This window comes from Hemibagrus wyckioides, linkage group LG08 (assembly GCF_019097595.1).
Source record: "Hemibagrus wyckioides isolate EC202008001 linkage group LG08, SWU_Hwy_1.0, whole genome shotgun sequence".
Lineage (NCBI taxonomy): Eukaryota > Metazoa > Chordata > Actinopteri > Siluriformes > Bagridae > Hemibagrus > Hemibagrus wyckioides.
In genome coordinates, this window is record NC_080717.1 from 16,103,509 (window position 1) to 16,126,213 (window position 22,705).

A 22,705-nucleotide genomic window follows, 5' to 3' on the forward strand; every position below is an offset into this window, starting at 1 on the left:
AATGTAATGAAGTAACAACTTTAAGACAAGAGTTCACCAGAGTTTTCTGAAATTGTTCTGAAATGTTAAAAAGCTGACCTGGTAGAGAGGAAACTACCTTTTTTTTTTAGGTGGATTGCAATTACAATGCTGGATTGAGTATGTACACAGACTGCCTTAGTGTTTTTGCTTCCACTCCCAACAGACCAAATTTTCTACAGTGCAGACGTCCCCAAGCTTTTTTGTAGACCTGGTTCAATCCTTGAAGTGTTTGTGGGGAAGCACTACCTGCTGCAATAACGTGGCTTAAAATGAACACTGGACTTTCTTGTCTTTCACAGAGTCACTAGTTATTAAAATGCTGGCATACGTGCTTTGGAGCCTTGAGTTCTGCCCAAGCCTTCTCCACCTTCCTCTGTAACCTCACCACAAATAAACAATTAGTCACTGGTACAGAAAATGTCAAGAAAAATCTTCATTTTTCCATAACAATATGTCAAATCTGTTCAGGTCATTTATTTATTTAAAAAAAAATAGGCATATGTTGTCTCAAACATGGAAAAAGTTCAGTTTTATTGTCTCATCTCTGATGTTCACTTTACATGTTGACAGGTTATATTATTTAAAGAGCTTGATGGTTTCTTGGATTCTTATCAATACCTTATGCTTTAAATATCTCCAGATGTTACAGAATCTTTGATGCTCCACAGATGCTGCAATTAAAACCACATAAACAAACAAAACGCGAACCAAGTCACTGATTATCAAAGTCTTGTCGTAGATGCTTCAGAGCTAGGAGTTTCTGTGCATGATTCTCCTTCTCATCACCAAGTTGGACCAGAGTCTCATCCAGCTCCATCTGCAGCCTCGCCACAGCAGCCTCATGCTCCATTCTGGCTGCCTGCACTTCCTTTGCACACTCAATCTTCTGTTGCTAATCTGGTGATATCCATTGGCTTTTCTCAGATCAGCACTTAGCCTGTTTTCCTCCATGGCTTTTTCTTGGCTCTGCTTAGCAAGCTCCTCTAACTGAACACACATTTTGTAAATTTCTATCTTCAGAGTTTTCAGCACCAGGTTTCGACGTGCTGTCTTTTTGCTTAGTTGTTCCTCAAAGGTTTTGAGAGGCATTTTCAGCCTCCATCTCTTTCTATTTTGTTCAGGGCTGCTCAGAATGTTGAGAGGTCCTTATGGTTCCAGATGCACCTCACTCTGTCATTAGAGTCTGTGCTTCTCCAGTGCATCAACGAGAGGACTGTGCGTATTAACTGGATTCTCGTCTCTGCTTATTCTCTGTACCAGGTTCTTGTTCTCGATCATTTCTTCCGGTTCTAGATGTAGGTAGATCTGATTCCTAGACCTGGTTCTTTCAGAGAGCAGATTTATTTGTGTATAAGTGATTTGTGGCTCTTCAGTACTGTAGACTTTGCCTATTAGCAAGTCCTGGAAAGTAAAGTGAAGGCTGGAGTCACAGTAGATCTTGAAAGAAACAAATTTGTTGAGTGAGGATTAGCTCTACCTGTTTACTTATTTAATTTATTTATTCTTTTTTTTTTCATGTGTAGCCATGGAAAACTTGATTCATGACATCAGAATGTATTGTATTGCTAATGACCCAATTAGTTATGTTATAAATTTTACTATTTAATGTTATGAAGAAGAAGCAGAAGAAGAAAGAAGAAAAATATAGCCCTTTCCACCTTTTTTACTCCTATGCTTTTTGTGAAATATCGCCATCTAGTGGTGAAGCTGCAAAATTCACACCAGCTGGTTCTTTAATCACAAAATATAGTTTGTTACTGGTAGCTCGAAGCTTTTATCCACAATACTGCCTTCATATAATAATACAATGAGCAATTTACAAAAATTATACTGTATGCTGTATACAACTGTATATCTGTATGTAGGAAATTACAACAGGGCGGCGTGTTGAACTGCCCCCTGCTGTCCTGATCTAGCAATAACATATAAATAATAATTAAATAATGTCCATGCGCTGTCAGTTTGAGAATACCAAACTGCACATTAGTGATTCGGATTATAAAAGGTATTAAATAAAATCATTATCTCATGATATAAACAGTGAGCACTTTGAGTACTGTCAGTAAACTCACTGTTTGTTCTGTGTATCACACGTCTTACCAATTAGATCCACCAAACCACCAAAGCATATTTAGAACTATGTAATGTTCAGATCAGATACAATCACTTTAAACAAAGCAAGTGCTATAAATGTACAAATCAGAATCAGTTTTGTTCACCATGTCACTCTTGTTTTTCCAACTATAAAAGTACAAAAGGAACTAAATTTGAGCAGCCTGAGTAGGCCTAGAAAAGAAACCATATTTAAGAGTAGGAAGGCATATTGTAATTTTTATAGCCTATTTTAAAACAAATAGACAGGACACCACTAGCAATAGAAACATGACTAGAGTTTGACGGCCTGGGAGCTTAGAGGGAAATCCAGCCGGGAATGTTTAAGGAAACTCTGCCTTTGATGCACAGCACAATGGCTCTATAGAGTTGTGGGGGTAGGGTTTACACAGGTCAGAGGTCATTTCAGCCTTCCTAGGGCTTTCCAGCTATTCGATAAGGCGCCTAAACCCAAAGGAAATTCTCCACACACACACACTTAAAGTGCTTGGTCAACTATTAACCCTAAACGTCATTTTCTTATGTAAGAACTGCTTTTCCCAGGGTCTGATCATTTATGAACTAGTTTTGTTCAACATTAATTCACATTTTACACATACACATTTTGATGGCATATAAGGCTTCTCCATGCTCTTTACCCAACCCCCAGCAACAACAACAACAACAACAAAAGGATGCTCTGCAATTACATGCATGACATAACTTTTTGTGCTGCATCGAGAACTGGAGACATGGCTTCAACTTGAAACATCTGCGCACTAGCTGCACTACAAAGAGTTTTAGGATTAAGATTTATATATGATTAAAACAAAATCCTAACACAACCCCAAAGTAGATTTTTATTATAATCATTTTATTATATTATTTTTTAAAAACATAGTATTTTATTTATATATATTTTTTAATTTAATTATATTTATATATATATATATATATACACTTTTTATCGCCTTCATCATTCCTTACTACTAGTTTTTTACATTAAGAACGAATACTAACTTCTTGTGCCGTTTTGTATGCACGTTCTTGGGATTTTAAGTAGTTGGTTTTGAGAATATTCAATAACCTAAATGACTAATCAGGCGGTTATAACATAACTATTTGTTTATTTTATTGTTATGCTGAAAAGATTGTACATGAGTGAAAAATGTGTAACGTGGGGAAGCGTATTAGACTGTGTTCATTTGTTTTGATGAAGCTGGAATCAAAGACGCAGGAGCCGCAATAATTATGCAAATGGTATTGTAGCGGATGTTGTCGTGCCCCGAGTGCAGGAGTGTGTGTATGTGTATGTGTGTGTGTGTGTGTGTGTGTGTGTGTGTGTGTGTATGTGTATGTATGTGTGTGAGAGAGAGAGAGCGAGCGAGCGAGTGAGCGCGAGCGCACTGGGGAGGCGCCCAACACAGCCCCAACACATGACCAGACGTTCGCGCCTCTTTTGGATTCTCGAAGATTCAAAACAAGTTTTCGAGGTAAATTGACAGATTTATCTTCTCTAAAGGTTATAATTATCATTTTAAACAAAGTTATTTTCTGTTACTTTGACGATATCCTGACTTTAGTGTGTGTGTGTGTGTAAAAAACTCATCGTGTTTTCCTTGCAGAGGCTTTTGTGTGACAGACCACAGCTCCCAGTGTAGATAACACAACAATAGTTAACATCTAGACCAGTGTGATATCGCTCCTGTACTGCTCACTTTTTTTTGCAAATACAGTCGTGTTTTAAAAACTAAACCTTTTTACATTGTTCACGAGAAACGCCTGTGTTCTCCTTTGATTGCTATTTATTTATTTATATTTTTATTTAATCACCACCTGTTTGATTCAACACCAAAAACCTAGATTAGCTACTCTATCTAAATCGAGTTTTTCAGTTAATTTAAAAATGTTTTTTTTTTCCTCCCAGCTATGTTATTCACACGTATCGGCTCTAATGTGATATCTTGGTTACTGTGTTTGGTCTGAACTCAATGGGTTTCATAGCTGAAATCCAATCCGTACTTCAAAGTCTGGCCTTCCCTCGAGTCCAGGTAGGCCTATTAGGAACCCAAAGTGGCTTCACAACAACAATGTCTAACTTTGGGACAAATTCATCAGTCAAATCCTGCTTTATTCCATGAAGCTGCTGTAGCAGTCCGTCCTAATGCTACGTTGTTCAGTGGAAGTGTCTACATTGCGTGAAATCACTATATAGCGACGGAGTAGTGAAAACGCGGATATATGGACACAGCGCTGTGTTTATATATATATTTAGGAAGCTTTCTAAGTTTTACACCAGCAGTTCTTGGGGTTATTTGTAACTCCCCCATCCCCCTTTAAACGTGTTGTGCTGCAACACAACGATTTACACGAGGTCACACTCTCAATCTCGCTTATCTTCAGGCCAACCGGTTGTGCTGGGTTATCAGCTTTTAATTGTACTTTTCGAATAGTTGTAAAATACGAGGCTACACCACGAAATCCTGCCGGAGTTTCTGAGGAGCTGATCATCTTCCACGAGCTCTTCATCTGCAACAATGAGGAGGCGCTTGGAGAGCGGGCCTTCTACTGCTTTATTTATTTATTTAACACTGAGGTCAAAACGGAAATGGTGGATTTATGATTTATGTATGTAGTCTGAGAATAATCTTCCAGTTCCCAGGTTTAAGACTGGGTTTTAACTTTAGGCTAGACTATAGTTCTGTGTTGGTTTTTGCTTGGTTCCTTCCGTTCTCCTCAATGGAGATCCTCCATTTTGATGATGAAGGGCGCGTGGAAAACACGCTGCTGAAGAGCTCGACCAATTCAGCTGAATCCGGTCTGTTATTCTGGATAAAAAAATATCTGGATATTTCACATTTTGAGCACAAAACTGAAAGATTTCGACAGGTAAAATTTCACTCGCTCGGTTAATATTATTCCTCATTAAATGATTTGGGTGGCCACGTGACTTGCCTTCAAACTGATCCCATTATTTTATAAGTGGTTCATATCTGTTTTACATAAGTTTTTAACCACTTACTAATAGATTTAGAAAGTCTGATATGTTTGGACTTCAATAATGGAAATCAAATGAGTTTCTACAAAGAAAAGCAAAGCACGTGCTTGCTTCCTGTCCCATTAATCTACTTCATTTACCCGGTAATACACTCCATTAAGTGATTGGGAAGGCCACGTGATGGCTCATCAAAACGGATTCACGTAGCCGAAGTCGAAATAATAGTTTGAACGCATTAATCGTCCGGGTTCTGAAACTAAAGTAGGACGTATAACATTTACGTAGTTGTGGTTGATTTCTATAAATTATCATCAAAAGTTTGCTTAATTGTTTAAATATTTCTGAGTTGTTTTTCCCCTTCAAATTGTAAATTTTAATTGTATGATATATAATACATATGTATTTATTTATTTTTTATTTTTATTTATTTTATAGAGGCTATTTTCCCGCGTCGAGTGGGAAAAGTAAATTAAGTTTTATTTTGGGTTGATCATCTTTTACGATTTCTAACCAAAGTGACCAGCCATCATATATATTTCGGCCATTTAGGATTGTTGTAATTTGCTTTGATGGTTTTTTGTCCTACAGGATGTTGGAAGATTCATCTGGATCCTGCCTCCTTTAAAGCCACTCTGAAAGAGAGTGAGTGCTTGTAAGCGAAACAAGCCTTCTACGCTTTTCCTGCTAAGGTGCATCTTGTGTAGTCAGTGAAGTAGTGTAGTATCTACTGCGCTAGATGCTCCTTCCGGCAGTAGACAGTGTACTTTAAACGACTGGAAATCATACCCTGTGTTAAACGTGTGTAAACCTCCTTGAATTATTGATCATGTCCTATTTGTTAACACACTCTCCAAAGAGGATGTAATGGCACTTTGCGCATAGGGCTTGTGGTCCTGGCAGTTCCAAAGTGCTCACAGTGCAGGTAGTGACCGCGGATCTACTGCAGTGTGTGCACTTCATGTATTGCCGGATATCTGCATCAGAACAACTGGAGCAACAATGGGAATGCTCTGTTGCACGGCGAGTTTTGCAGGTTTGCATCCAGCTTTAATACAATATGCTGTGCAAATCCATGCAAAACTGGCGGTTACAGGGGAAAATTTCAGTTAACCTAAAACTAAAATTAGACATGACATGCTTTTCAATTACACTGTAATATATATATATATTGTATGCAAGATTGTACTGTATTTAGATAAGGATATAAACATGATGTTTGTTGTTTCACCAGCTGATGGCTAGTTTATTTATGTATTTATGGACAGTCTTTGTCTAGTTGCATGCAAATGTTTGTCTTGCTGTTTTCGGGTGGATGACTTTGCAATTTTAGCGATACTCTAAATTTTCTCTGAAATTTTGAAAGAAAAAAAATTGCACGGTATCCATCTGTAATCCGCCAGATCACGTGACCCCCACAGCAGCATCGTACGTGTTGAAACTATAACAGTAGTGATTACTTGTGCTGGTTCTAAGTATCATAACCAGCCTCTTTTTCTACATACAGGTAAATGAATATACTCATCATAGACCTGGTGTAAAAATCTTTTTTTTTTTTTTTTTTGCCACGCACCAATACATGGAATCAGACCACCAGATGGCGATGTAGACTGATGTAAAAAAAAAAAAAAAAAATCTGTTTTCCTGGAACATTTTTGATTGTATTTATACAACCTAATAGGTTAAATATACAATTAGTTATATTTGGAAAGAATCTTGTATGTTACACTGAGTTCAATAAATGTATCTATGCCTACATTATATACAAATTCTATCTGAGTTTTTAAGTTCAACAATAAATACACGTTGCATTTTTATTCGTTTGTCTCATGTGCACTACTTTCCAGAAAATATTAGGTTTATCTAGGTCTAACTTGCAACTTACTAAGTAGTTAAAATGGTGAAACATATAATCTAAATTACAGGCATAGTATTAAGTGTAATAATTAAATCACATTTTTAAATTTTTTTACTAAAACTCATTTAGTGTGTTTTTTTCCCCCCATGTCTATTTGTGTGTTAAACTGTGTTACTGAGTTATTTAGGACATTTGTTTAGTCGGATTATTTCTAATGCGCATTGCTTAAAGCTGATATATTGTCCTATTTTGTGAGTGATCCTGAGTACACGCTGGAGGGCGATATTATAGCACACAACACGTGCGCGCCTCGGTACAGAACTGGCAACCCATCAGCTGTGCATGCCGCCAATGGAAGCAGAGTTTATAAAAGAACACACCGGGAGCATGAAGGCTGCTCATGTCAAGCGCAGATCTGCTGTTTAACTCCTGGTAACCAGGATCCGTGCTGATCTGGAGGAAGACCACCAGGAGAATAGTTTGTGGACAGCTGTGTCCGAACAAGAGGACGCGTACCACTAGAGTAGACTTGACGGAATCCGAATCGGGACACGGCTCATACCGAGTGATCGAAAAATCGACTTTTTTCCAAATTTCTCATTTTTTTTCCTCTGTGGTCATGAGCGGTATGAACTTCCTCGGGTCATTGGTTTTGTGCGCTTTGTTTTTGCCGCTTTCTGAGCCGAGCGGTCAGCTCCTGAAGTGCCACGAAGTGCGCTCATCCTTCCAGTTTCTGTATCCAGGCACCAAGTGGGCTCCGGAAACCCCAGTCTCAGGTAAATCAGTCATGCTGGAAAAAGAGATCGTTGGTTTTCTCTTTAACTAACACACTGATGGCTCTAAACAGCTTTTAATAAGAGCTCCTTATTCCGACAGAGTGAGAAGTAGTCTACACATGGCCACATCACTTTTTTTTGGTTATTATTTTCCAATGATTTTTGCAAAGATGTAGTGATAAGCAAAGTGACAAGTACTTATCACAGTGTGTAGTTGCTTCACTTGAAACTCATGTAGCCTATTTCCCCAACATTTCCAGTTGTAATAATTCTACATCAGTGTGTAGAGATTGCTAGTATTGCTTGGGGAGAATTGTAAGTGTATTCCAGTCTTGTTTGCAGTCTTGTGTTATAGTAGTAAATTTACTGGGAGCAGCCACATTTCCCAGTGGAGAAAATTGAGAAGTTGAGATAAACTAATGGACACGCTGGTTAAGTGACCCTCTGTTCAGCATCTCCCTTGTTGGTTTTGATAATGTGCTGCTTCGACTGCATTAAAAAAAAAAGTGTGAAATTTGGCCCAACAAACACACATTATAGTTTGGCATTAATTACACCACAGTACAAAATCTGTGACACTAAATGTACCAATGATGATAAACCACTGATGTATATAACTGGTTTCGTAAATCGTAGATGAAACAGTACTGATTAAAGTTTCATCATTCATGATAGCTTGCCATTTAAACACTGTTAAACACAAACTGTGTTTTATGTTGATTTACTGTGGTGAGGGAGCTTTTGTTTCAGAGTTGATAGTGTAACATTTGAGAAGAGCTGTCTCTTAAGGAACTAACCCAGACCTTTTGATATTGGAATTTAATCAAAATAGTATTCCTTGAATTTTTTGACTTCTACATATTTGCAATTTAAATCAGGTCCGGCAAACGGGACAAAAGAGCTCGCATAGCCTAGCATACTCCATTACTCTATTACCTCAGAGGAAGGAATATTAACATATGACCCTCACTGGGGTTAGACTGGAATGAAATGGAATAACTTACAGGAACAGGAAACTGGTATCAAAGTGGTCCTACATACTTGTCCTAAAAGCTTGTCATGTATTATGCATCAACTTGTTGGAGTGGATCCATCAACTATAAAAGCTGATGTCTCGATGCACCTGCAGGACAAACTGATGTTTATCAAGTTACCACAGGGGATTGAATAGCACAGGTTATGGCAATAATTATGATCGGTGTGTATATGCCTTTAAAAACAAAAAGTAGAAAAGTTGTGGCTACACTAAAAATTTTTTTTGTTAGCTGGTATTATTTAGCCGTGTACAATATTTTATAAGCATTGCTAATTCAATATTCTTAATTACACCACTAATATAGTTGTTTTTCATGCGCATTCTTATATAATCGTGAAATTGTAGTAGCTTGTTAGCCCCAAAAAATTTCTCTCTTTGGAGGGCAAACTAAACAAATGCGTGGTTCGGAGTGTTGCATGCCACAGGCAATGTAAAATCTTACTAATCCTTGTGAAGCAGAGTCACAGACTGAGTAATTATTACTCTGCCCTTTACTTGGCTTTTGATTGATTGCAGAAATTGGATGCAGTCCACATTTTGCTTGAAATGTTAGGGGATGTGTATAGCATGTCAGACTGTGCAATAATGTGATGCAAATTGCACTACCCATGTCAATTATGGGTGCAATGAAGCTGTAATATAACATATAAAGTACAAACTGCAAAACTGATAAAAAAGAAATTGAAGATATAATTTTCCACACTCAATTACAAGCTCTCATCACTCATGCTAACAGGTTTGTGAAACACTAATGGCTATGGTGATGGTTTTGTGAAACATTTCATCGCCTCCCACACATAACGGAGAAGCAGGGGTCAGAGTGTTTTAACAGAATTAACCGACCTCCCAAATGGAACTCTATGGATATCTCTGGCATTGGAGTGGTAAATGAATGCAAAAAACCTTAATGTTAATTGAAATGGGAGCAACTTTACACGCTGCAGTGCAACAGTCCCCATCATAGGATGGGATTTATTCTGTTGAGAATTTAACACAGATCAGGCTTTTGCCAGAAGTTCATGCAGCAGGTGTTGATTCTTTATTATTTAAAATTGTAGTTTTTACCTGTGTACCCTCTGGTTAGCTGAACCAAAAATGCTCTAAAATAAAAAAAAGCTAAAGCAACAGTAATGTTGAATATGGACCTACCCTTTGTCTTTTGAGTTAATTTTTGTCTTTCTGTTTTTTGCTTGTGATTTTGATTTGCACTTGTGTTCTTAGTGTTGTTTTCTGATTTGCTGTTGCATTTTTGGGTTGTTTGTGTGCCCTTCTGTGCTACCATCACACACACACACACACACAGAGTAAAATGTATTAACAAACACCCTTTAGCCAAAGTACAAAATCTTGTATCTGTTAACTTTGTGTTTGGTTCATGGCTTAGCCCTTGAAATGCTGACTGGAAGCTGTGTAATCATGAACTCATATAGTTATGCTGTTCTTATTTTCAACAGCACGACTCCCTGGAATAAATTCCATCTAACTCCACAGCTAACATTCCAGTAAACCTGAACCCATGCGATGCCCAAGTTGCTATGTGGGAAGATTAGTCATGGTTATAGACTCACTACTTTGACAGTACCTTTGCCAGTTGCTGCCTCCAGTGGTGTTTTTGAGTGGGATGAAATGTAGTAGTTTACAAATGCAGGCATTTAACTTTTTAAAAAATTTTTTTTTATTTTTGCTGGTCATGAACGAGTGCTCTGTGTGCATGCACAAGATAGAGATGAGGTGCTTAGTGCTTGGTCTGTGCTGGAAGTAGAGGAGGATAGGCACTGTGCATAGACACAGCAAGATTGAGCTGAATTCTAATGATGCTGCATGTGGTGCCAAGGGGAACAAAACGAAAAAGCCAGTGTGGATTTTTTAACCTCTCCTCTGCGTTGAGGAAGAGTCGTGCATTACAGCCTCCCTGCCCATGAGGATAGGTTTGCACATATTAATGAGAGTTGGATGTCAGAGCATGAAGGACAAATTGCTGTCCTTTCACACCTTGCACCAACACCAATACAACTTGACTTAACAATGTTCAGCTTTCTGTCACTTCCTTACTGTTTGCTCTTGATGTGCCATTTCCCAAAAAAAACATCCTTTATGTCCAAAACCAAGTTCCCTGACTGACAACTCGGACTGGTTGCATTGCGTTTTTAATTGTGTGGCCTCCTAAAAGACGATTATCCTAGAACAAAGCTTTCAATAGTACTTTAACAAGGTCCTTCAAGTCTTTAGTAATTAATTAATAATGGAGTAATTAGTAGCAGAGGAGAGGAGGTCAGCTCCAGCAGGAAAACAGCTATCCTGGGATCCATACAGAGGGAACAAAGAAGAATCGGCATCCAGCTTATAGCCATAGCACTCTCTCAGAACAGAACACAGCAATGTGTCATGTAGATGAGAAAAGAGTTGAATTATTATCCATCTGCACAAATGGATCAAACCATTAGGACGAGGTTGACCTCTAGCAAGCGGATGTTTTTTTGTATTAATGGCTTTAATTGTACAGCATTACTAGAGCTCTTGTGGCTCTTAAACATAGAAAGCATTCATCATGTGCCGAGATGCAGTGTTGTTTTCTAGGACATTGTAGCAACAGAGATGATCCTTAAATATTTTTCATGCATGTACTGAATAATTAATTCCCTGTTGAGCTTAGTTCCATACAACAGGCAGAAATAAGACCCTTTTTTGTCTTTGGATGAAAAAGAAAAAAAGTGGAGCAACTTGTCGTTCTTGTGTCAGGGTGCACGAAACAGCGCCTTGAGAAATACAGAACTCTTGGATCATGTTAAATGTCCTTGGAGCTTCTGTAATTATGTTGTAATGATTCGGGCCAGGCTTTCAGTGGAATCATTTAGAGTTGTTCATGTGAAGGTGATGGCCTGGCCCTCCTTGCAGCTATGGCATTTTCTTATAATGTTAAAAACCAGGCTTTCAATTAAACTATGGATCCATATAGATTTTCAGGGCTTAATCTGATTATGGTGAGGACTGAAAGGAGAACAAAATTCTAGTCTGCCTCTTGTGTCCTGATGCTTACTCACTGCATATAAGGGCTGAGGTACATTCACCTGAAATACATAAATATAAGTTAGAATTTATGTTTTTGTTCTTCAGAATTACTGACATGGTGCTGAGATGATGCAGGACTCTAGAGAGAAGTGTCAAGAGATCCCCCTCATTCCTAAAAGTGTTCCTTTGTAAATCTTATTCCTGATCCTTTATAAAGTTTGAAGGATTTTATACATCCCCCCCCCCCCTAACATTTTTAAAATGAAAATTCACAGAAAGAATCAGACTGACTGACCCTGCAACTGGTTCACTGAAGACTCTAATGATAACTAGGAGTAAATGCTGCCTAGAAAAGTCCAAACCAGAATTTATTATTATTTTCTGTTGCATTATACCTTTGATTTGTTTCACTGGGCTTCATATTAATAGAACTTTCAGGCAGAGTAAATGTGGAGGGTGTGTTCTTGATTGGTCTAAAATTTTGCAGGGTGCTTTGATATTTCTTAATGGCCCTCATAAAGGTTGTCTTAAGGTCATCCAACTGCGTTTTTATTATGGAAAAGATATAATAGCCTATTATTGTTGATTGCCATTTAATAATATGGCAATTCTGCCCAAAGGTTCAGTTCAATAACAATTTCTTCTACGCTTATTGAACTGTTTGTTGTTAGAAATATTAGAGATAGAAACATATCTTAAATTCTCTATAAGCCATTTAAAGCAAAACAAATGAGTGTGCATTGACCTGCATGTTCTCTAAAACTAAATCTATTGTTGCGGAGCTAGAGAATTGTCTTCATTTACTCAGGAGGTATTGCGAAGAATTGTGTGCTGTATTTCACAGTGACAGCAGAACAGTTTGTGTTGCATCATCTCTGTGATCAAACTGACCATGTCAACCTCCTGACAACCTCTAATCGTGTTCACAGTCACCTGTGTTCACATCAGTAACTGAACCATGGGACACTTGGACAAGGACAGAGACCAGAGATCTGACAGATCAGGGTTCAGATGTTTGGTGCATATTCAAATACAGATGGAATGTTTTCATGTGTCCAAACTAACAAAAAAACTAGATTAAAAAGAATCTGTCAAAAAAGTAAAACAAAAAAAAAAAGAATCCAAACAAAGTAGGTGAAAGAACCTTTAAAGAAGTGGTTTCTGTGAACTTTTATCAATCCAATGTTTTGGATCACAATCTCTATTATGTGGCAGTGTTCAAAAATTGTTTTTTCTTTGGGAAACCAGGGCACAGAGGTGCATAAACAGGTAAGGGGTGATGGTGGTGGCTTAAGTGGTTAAGGCTTTGGGTCGTGCCTCAGAAGATTGGAGTTCAAGCCCCATCACTGCCAAGCTGCCACTGTTGGGCCCTCACCCAACTCACCCTGCTCCAGAGGCGCTGCATCATGCCTGACCTTCTACTCTGACCCCAACCTCCAAGGAAATTCTTTTATATGTGAAAAAAGAATTTCACTGTGCAGTAATGTATATGTGACAAAATAAAGGCTTGTATATGTGCATACACTGTAAAGCTTATACTGTAGATCTCTGCTTTACTCCAAAGCATAGGACTTAAACAGTTACAATTTTCAGTTGCATTTTCTTTTTGGCTTAGTTCACTTTCATGTGGAAAAATCTCAGTGTATCAATATGTGTTTATGCAAGTAAACAGTTCTCTCATTGGTCAGAATGCACCTGTTTATGTTCTGGTGTTCTGCTCATAGCGTCTAGCTGGAGAATCAGCAGCTCTGTGAGCTTATTGTGGCTTTCTTTTTAGCTGTAGTCATTTTAATTTATCAGTTTCAGCAGGAAGCAAGGTTCATCAGGACAGCATAGTTTCAATTCAGCTGTTTCAGAGAAGATCCATTATACAGCATTTTAAAATGGAGAGATGTGCTTTGTTTTTGAATTGCCATGACGTGTTCTTTCGTCTGCAAACCCATTATTCATGTTGTGGTAATTAAACCAAAACACGCTGCATAACACGCTGTGTAGTACAGTTTCCAGCATGCATTGCTTTCAAACGTTTGCAGACGTTTTGTCATCTGTGGGCAGAGCATCTGAGCCTGAAACTAGATATTACCAGTTTCTGTTTTTGCCCTCAGAATTTAAATAGTAATTATATTCTTGGTTTTTGTTAGTCCATGCCCTTTCTGTATTATGTTAATAATTTATAGTACTGGATATGTGCAATATCTCCCACTATGCCAAATTTAGGACACGGTTTACATCATTTTTTGGTCTAGGTAGGAGTGTACAAATGCAGCATAAGATTTTTTATTGTATATATATCTATGTTTAAGCACTTCTTGTGCACATGATGATAAGCTTGAAACTCGCACCTCTTCTTGGAATTAATAATGGGAGTGGGTCAGAGTGTGTGACATGGCAGTGGGCTGGTGAGCAAGCACAGCAAAAAAAAATATTTAAAGTTGGTGATACGTCACAGAATAGTGTCAAGTATGTCAATAATAAAGGTTTGGATAAGCAGAAAATTGGCAGTATCAGTTTGAGCCTCCTGCTGAGGCAGCGCCTCCAGATCCTGGAGATTTATATCGAGAATGTACTTAGTGAATGATATTAACGTCAATGTCTTCTTGGCATAAGTGTTTATATAAACAAGTTAAAATATGGCCCACTAATAGCAGTTTATATTATTTATTTCATTACCTTAAGAAGTGATAAGTATCCAAACATGACTTGTCAATAAATAGCATAGATATCTGCATCTTTATTCTCTTTAGCAGTCCAACACAACATACTTATAGTTATAGCACTATTAAAATTACCCTGATGATTAAAATATTCTTAACCCACCTTATTATTCATTAGTATTCATAACGCAATGTATTCAACCAAACAGGTTTCACACTGCTCTCATCCCCTTTTTTCTTTTTACTAAATACTTTTTAGGGTGTCATTACTCTATGCTGATAGTTGCCTAGGAAATTGGTTATGCATAGAGTTTGGTGGTCCTCCATGTCTCCCAGCTGGATGGGAGGAGTAGCTGGATGAGATGTGTACACTAGCCCCAGGAACTGGAAGTGCTGCGCTCATCTGGGCTTTGCAGAGGTATTTACTGAAGACAGGAACACAGATCACACTGCAGGAGAAGTATATTTAGGAAGGCCATACCCGATGGAAGCGTTTCTTTCATAGGGGAAGCAGAACAATGGTCAGGTGGAGTTATAATGAACTTTGTTAATTAACTCTGACAGAGAAGTTGCTGATTTGCCAAGGTGGCTTTCTTTAATAATGCATTCACATGCACATTAAGCTGTTTTTATGCAGGGTAGACAGTGAGTGCTCACAGGGACAAGTCGCTCACTGTGAAGAAACAGAAGGTGGTGGATGTTTAAAATAAAACTGGGGTGAAGAGAGATGTGTTGGTTGCTTATAGAATGCTACCGGACAGTAACGGTGGCCATAGAAGGCGGAGTGGAATAGTGTAAAACGTATGAGAGCGTGTATAACACTGTACACTGTGCACAGTGAGACAGAATGATTTATCTATAAGGCTTTATGCAGAAGCTTTCTCCTTCCCGTCTACATACAGTTTCATCCCTTAACATCAGTCCCCATGAGCAGGTTTTATTTAGATAGTATGATACAGTCTTTGTTCATGGGTCTCTGTGGGGAATAATCTATCCTCATAGGCCTTCACTTTTCTTCCCTGCTCCAAACTTTTCTAATGAAATACATTTATCAACTGCACACAAAAGACAGGCAGAAATTGTCTGTTTTGCAGCAGATAATTACCAAATCTGCCTGCTTTTTTCATCCTTTCATACCTGCTCTTTCTCTGCTTGCAGTTTGCTATTGACAGCTTAATAAATTTGGCCTGCAGTCTGAAATTAACTTGATTGTATCTGTCGCCAATCTTTTGCAAGTATTGATTTAGGATATTAAGCCTGTCAGCGTGAGCACAAAAGTCGGTAGCTAGCCAATCTGGCAGCTTCTCCCTTGCTGTATTTCCTTTCAGAATGTGGCCTTGTGTGTGTTTCTCAGAATATGTTACAATTCATTTAAAGGAGTGAGTTTGTGAAGAAATTTGAGGATAATACATTTATTCCCTCATCTTGGTAAATGATGTTAGTACAGTACCCAGGTTTTTCCAGGAGCTGTGTTAGTTTTCTTCTGATAATTCCCCATGTCACTTTTGACTACTTTTTTTTATCATTTCAAATGATTCCATCTAGGTTTTCATGATTTTATGATTGCAGATATTAACTCACGATTAACCTACGATTGCAGAAATGAACTTAAGCAGACTCCGCAATTTCAAAGGAGCTTGCAATTTTTCAAAATTGCCACAGATTTTCCACAAATTTAGCCATGGTGCCCTTTATGACATCACAACATGCATTCAGTCAAAGCCTGCATCAGTTCAAGTGAATTGATCATGAGTACAGCTATCAGCACCAGTGATTACATATGTGTCTTCGCTGGTAGTAGTTTAAAAGAAGAATCCTTCGCTTGCAATTTTTAGCTGCAACAATCACAAAAGATTGAAGGCTTTGACAAATGACACTTGGGTCATTTTATCCTCTCTACATCTGAAGCACAAGGCAAAGAGGGATTGCTATTTTGCAGTGGGTTCTTTCAGTCTTAGATTTCTTGCATGTGTAAAAGTTGCATGGAAAAAAGCTAAAGCCATGGCCAGATATTAATTTTTTGTGGCTCACTGAAGGTCATCCTGTAACAATGATGAGGAGCTGAGAATGGCATGAAAATTTGAGCTCAAGAAAATGATTTGTCTTGAATTGTACATGAAAGCAAACGCTGTAGCATTTCTGGATACTGGATGTGAACTATGTCACCGGGGATTCTTGGGTTCTGGAGATCCTTCGGGTATTCTTTGAGACGCTGGAGCCTGGCGCTGTATCTGCTACGCTAAAGCCCCATTCAATAACTGATAAATTAGCTCTGCAAAATTAAGCAAATTAACTTTGCCAAATGAAGCAATTTGCCTGTTAGCCTGGTGCTGGTAATTTCATTTTCTTTTTAACTTCAGAATCTGTTCTTTTGTTTAACAGTTTAGCTTTGATAAAAATTGTATTTGGAAAAACATACTTCCTTTTCTCTTTGTTGCAGCTACATACCTTTTCTATTGGTTTCACTGTACTTATTAAAATGGCCTGTGATCTTGAATAACATAACAGTAAGCGGGATTTTAAGGTCATTCTACCAGATCTAATAGTATTACCTAGCAAGACTCTGAAATTCCCCTTTGCATCGCATTCGTCCATCATTCTTGGACTTGTCCATCTATCTTTCTACTGCCTGTTGGCATCTGTCAGCATCAATCACTTATGGTGATAATCTGGTGTCACCATGGCCCCATGTGATCTAACATCTATATATAGATACCTGTGGTGTTTTTCCAGATTGTGTGCTTCACACAGACTCCAGTGTACAAGCCCAGATATCTTTTGTCTCTCCCTAAACTGTGTCATTCCCCACCATCCACCTCCTAACCTCCTCCTTTCATAGCCCTTCTTCATCTCGCTATCATCTTCACCCCCTGTGTGCGCTGTGACAAATTCTGACACATCTGATGGTTGTTTATAGCACCATCAATCAGGCTAGTTCCACCCCCTTAGCAGCTCAAAGACACACAAGTCACCTCTCTGCTGTTCAGCCCTGCGATGGAAATAGATGCTGTGCAAACATCTAAAAGTTTATTGCGGTGCATAAACAGTAAATCATTGCACAATGGAGATTTTAGTCAGAAAATTATGTTACGGAACATAAATCCCATCCTTATGTAAAATTTATTACTGCCATTTACCACTCTAGTATTTCAATTCACATTTTGTTCTTTTTTCCTTGTTTGTTTATGTGGCTAGTTGTCTGCACAGAACATGGTCATATATTCATCTTGATTTGCTTTATTTCTAAATAAAGTTCTTCTGTTGAGGCTCACCATTTGGATGGCTGTAATGTGAAGAGCAAAGCTTATGTTACCATGTTGTGTCATTCTCCGGAACCTTGTAAATCCAATTACGATCCTTAAGTAGTAAGACATGGCCACTGGAACGGCTGCCAACGAATCAGCTATCACTGCGATCACTTAGGTGATCCATTTGCATGAGGTGTTCCTAATGAGATTCTTCTCTAGTTCTCCACTTCCGCTTGACAAGGAGAAATTGCTATTTTTATGTGTCCTTGGCTAGTTTGCTTTTCGACATCAGCTTCACATACATGCCATGTTGTCTTTTGTGTAAGTTTAATTGACATTAACAGTGTGGCAGCCTGCAAACATTCCTCCAGTTTACAGCAGGAGTATATCGGTCTTCCAGGTCTTGTTTGGCTCCCAACGTTTCTCATTTATTTTACAACAGATTTAATAATTAGTTGACTAGTGGTTTATAAATCAGAGAAACAAGTTCCAACAGAGCTGAGCAGGGTCCTGGACCTTCAGAATTAAAAGCTGAGAAACTTTGGAGCAAAGCTTTCAAGAAACAAGTGCACTTCATTTATTTGAACCTGGGTGTGGTTTTGACACAGACCACAATTCTGCTGCAGAAGTGCTCTAATTATTTAGGAACAGTGCTTTAAAATTAGGAAATGCTGCATGTAGAATTAATGGTCTGTGACTTCCAGCTAGAAGGAAATGAACAGACTAAAGTTAATTAAAACATTTTAGTTCTGCCCAATATCACCGGGCCTGAGCTGTGCATTCTAAAAATGTTCTGAAGTAAGTTTGAAGTAATAATAAATTATGTCTGGCCCACATGTTTTTGTTTTCTTGTATGACAGTATGCTATTATTTTAACTGTTTATTTCTACATTTAATTTTGTGGATTGTCCAAAAGTAAGCAATACACAGTTGTTTCTCACCAGCCTTTTTATTAAAAAAACATATAATGGAAAACCTACTAAATATGTCAGAGTTTCACTACTGTCAGGTCCATGCTGTTATAGAAAATCAATCAGCACCTTCTGACCAGTTAAAATCAAGAAACTTAGCTACTCCAGGAAGGACAGATGCTCTATGTTTGGGTTTTAGATGTGATCTTTCTCAGGTGGTTTTGAACCCGGTGCATTTGTGTTTATCTTACATCATCACGAACGTGCATGGAGAACATGACACAACTCAAAATCTTATTATTTTTTAATTATTTTGGTGCTATTATTTGCAGTAAGGCATCACCTCTTCTGTGTCCCACTGCCACTCATGATACAAGTATGTTGTGGAAAATAATGATGTCGTCATCGGCTAAAACACATTCACAGGTTACTTTACGTACTAACTTATTTATTTACTTACAGGTTGCTTACCTTTCTGCACAGTGGCTTGCACCATCAGTTCTACAGTAAAACTGTACTTTTTTTTCCAGACGTTATTGTGATTCTTGTGAGACTGATCTGCCTAGCAGCCATGCATGATTCGGTTTGCAATTAGACCTTGGTGGGTTGATGCAAATGGGGTACAGCTTTTAGAAACTGCATATTGGATTGTGCGTGGATGTATACTTGGGTGTTTTGTATATAAGGCTAATGAATCTCATTAATAAATAGGATGTATTTTTATTCTGTTGAGACAGTAGTTATTGCTCTATGCGACGCTTGGGATTGAAAATTTGCAGAAAGAAAACAAGAGAAATTGTCCTCAGACTGCTCATTAATGTAGGGCCAAATATAGAGTGTTTTCTGGGTGTAATTTGTGTATTGATGTGAATGTGAAACATCCTATATATATATATATATATATATATATATATATATTTGGGAATTGATAAACCAACATTAAAACCTTGATAGGTGTTTTGCTATGCTGTAAAGCGCACCTGTGATTCGATTGCAAGTCCGTATAGCTTATTTAAGCATTCGCTTGTTTAAAACAGCCAATTTGCTGTTACTCTTCTGCTAGCCGAAACTCATTAGACAAACACCGTCTCAGGAGGATTGTACAGAACATTACAGAAGTCTATTTACTTTTTTTGAGTGATGAAGTACAAACACCTCTCTCTCTCTGTCTCTCTTTAACAGGCTCAGACCTGCAAGTGTGCCAGTCGAAAGGACTCACTTGCTGCTCTCGCAAGATGGAAGAGCGTTACCTCCTCACCGCCAAACAGAATCTGGAGTCGAATCTACAGGCCAGCAGCGCCCATCTCAAACTCCTCATCATCCAGAACGCAGCCCTCTTTCAAGGTCAGTCCCTTCAGTACACAATGCCAGCAGCTAGGGATTGTAGAGAGTAGGTTATCTTACAGGTTAATACACATCAGAAGACCTATAATGGATCAACTGACCTGCCGCTTAAACAAATTGTCTAATTTGGTATGAGTCGGTGGCCTCAGGTAATTGCTTTATACTAACAACGTTAGACTCACTGGTGGTGGCTGGACCCTTGTCTGCTTAGGAATGTGGTTCAATGCAAATTGCTTCAGTGACAGGCCTGGAAAAACTCCCTAAGCACGCAGATCTCTAAAACAGCCTGCTCTTATCTCTTCTTTTTTGCCCCAGCACCATCCTTTGGGGAATAGCGAGTGAGCCTTGCTTACAATCTTCTCTACTCGTCTCCCCATTGCTTTTTATCTTTTTGTAGTTTTTGCTGTAGAGACAGATCAAAGGGCTCCCCCTCTCCACTCCAGCATCTTCCTTACTTTCTCGTCCTTCACTCCCATGAGCCCCTACTGCCCCTCCCCAAGCCAACCTGGCTGTTTCATCCCGCTGCAAAACACGGCTAAAGGTTCATTCCTTTGAAGGCAACTTTGTCAAACAATCATAAAAGTTAAGAGGCTCTGTCACTGGGACTTTCCCGTGCATCTGATGACAAGTCGCTTGCATCATGGCACACTTCTGAGCACAGCTAGTTTTCTTAGCTCTCCTCTTTTGGCTTCTGGTTGGATTTAGGAACACTGTATCCTTTATTGTGGATACAACACATAAGCCTCTTAGTCCAAGAGACAGCTTGATTTACATTTTCCATTCTCTTTATAATTGCTTAACACAGGCATCATAAAAACAGCGGAATATACAGTGGCGCTTTATTCAAATATATACCTTTTGCTAATTGTATAGGTGTGCATATATACAGCGATTAAACTAAAATCAAATACTGATAACTGTTTCTGACGATATCACTACACAGCCCTTAGGCAAGGTTTCTGACTTCAGCTGACCTACTTAATTAGGAGAACCTGCAAAAAGGAACTATATGCTCAGAGCTTGAAGAAGCTCAACATGCAACAAGGACATGCTTTTACAGGATTTTCTGTTTTTCTGTGCTTTATCTTCTTGGGCATATTTAGAGCAAGAGTAAGTAAGAAGAAACAGCGCAGCCAGTCACATAAGCAGGCTGTTATGTTCTTACCATTTAATTCCTAATTGTTTAGCTGTATTTGACAAATGAATATTTTCTTCATATTTCCAGCTAGGGGTGTCTGTTCACTTAGTGTGTAAAGGAACAAAAGGTACAGCCAATTTCAAAAGCTTATTTAATTTTTTTTTTTTTTGGTGTAACTCCCTCTAGAAAATGTACTTTTTAATAAATGGACTTGCATTATTCACTATTTGGTAACAGTGACTTGCTTTTTGCTAAATAAAATATAAAAACCTATATATACTAGATGGCACATTTTGTTATGTGTTAAAATAGCGACATGTTCATTAAAGTAAGTGATTTGCAAAGAATATTTACAGGCTAATTAGCGATAATGGAATTGCTACAATACTAGAGATCGTAATCTTAATCAGTTTTTTGTAACCTGCATGTCATTTATAGTGACTGACAGTTTAATTCCAGTGGCTGAGCCTCGGGGGATTTTTTTTTATGCTACACCAGACTTTGTTTAGCTGCTTAAAGATGGGGCTAATTTACACCTTCTCTTATTCATTAAAAAAAGGAACACGCAATTCCCATAGACAGTAGTATTAAAGTCGGTGTTGAATCTACTCTGGGTTTGAAATGTGAGAAGGACTATATAAAGTGTAAGTAAGGACCTATTCTGGCGGTCAAAAAAACTCATTTATATTTTAGGGCATTTTTATTCTCCAAAGATCCTAGCTGAAATCAGAATCTGTGCAAGTCTCTGTCATTTCATAAGGTAGGCTTTGTGTTGAGGTTTCAATTTTTCTAGACATAAATTGTGACAGCTTTTTTGAAATTGCTATTTCTCTAACCGAACCCCTCCCAGTGTGTGTGACTACACTACATGACTACACTAAATGGTCAAACGTTTGTAGACACATGACCATCACCCGTATGACCGTCTCATTTGAACATCCCATTCCTGATTTAGTTCCCCTTTGCTCTCATAATTACTCCACTCTTCTGGGAAGGCTCTTTGCTATAGTTTGGATCATGGATGTAGGGATTTGCCAATTCATCCACAAGAGCATTAGTGAGGTCATACGCTGTTGTCAGGTAAAGAGGCGTTCGATAGGGTTGAGGTCACTTCTCCGTATAGGCCACTCGAGTTCTTCCACTCCAACTTTGGCAAGCCGCATCTTCATGAACCTGGCTTTGTTCACAGGGGAATAGGTTTGCATCCATTAGTTCCAGTGAAGGGAAATTGTAATGCCGTTGCATATAAAAACATTCTATACAATTGTGTGCTTCCAACAGTTATTGGTGTGATGTGTATTTGTGTCCACAAGCTGTTGGTCATATAACAGATGTCATCTAAGCAAAACATAAAGAATCAAGCAAATGTTTTAAAGAACAGGCCAAATAAGCATAGTCTCAAATTATATGAGCTTCTGCTTGTCTGCCATGAAAAAATGGCAGATGGAAATCAGCTAATAAGTAAATTAAATTAACAAGTATATTAGGTTAAGCCAGGCATGAGACAGACTGGTGTCCCATACAGTGTGTATTCCCATCTTGTCACTTGCTCATTGTTTCCGGAATACACTTTGCATCCACTGAGACCCTGCTATTGTTACTGGAGCGAATGTATGTATTAGTT

The 22,705-nt window shown here is 38.3% G+C and overlaps 1 protein-coding gene across 2 annotated transcripts in view; it reads left to right on the plus strand.

Annotated features, from left to right (window-relative positions):
- Positions 1–7,279: 7,279 nt before the first annotated feature.
- Positions 7,280–22,705, plus strand: part of gpc3 (glypican 3) — a 105,556-nt gene continuing 90,130 nt past the window's right edge. The window contains exons 1-2 of one of the 2 annotated variants that reach the window (XM_058396213.1): positions 7,280–7,741; positions 19,782–19,943. In XM_058396213.1, coding sequence (XP_058252196.1) covers positions 7,585–7,741; positions 19,782–19,943 — 319 coding nt within the window. In that variant the 5' untranslated portion in view covers positions 7,280–7,584. The remainder of the gene's footprint in view (positions 7,742–19,781; positions 19,944–22,705) is intronic. The other variant, XM_058396214.1, reaches the window with a different exon arrangement.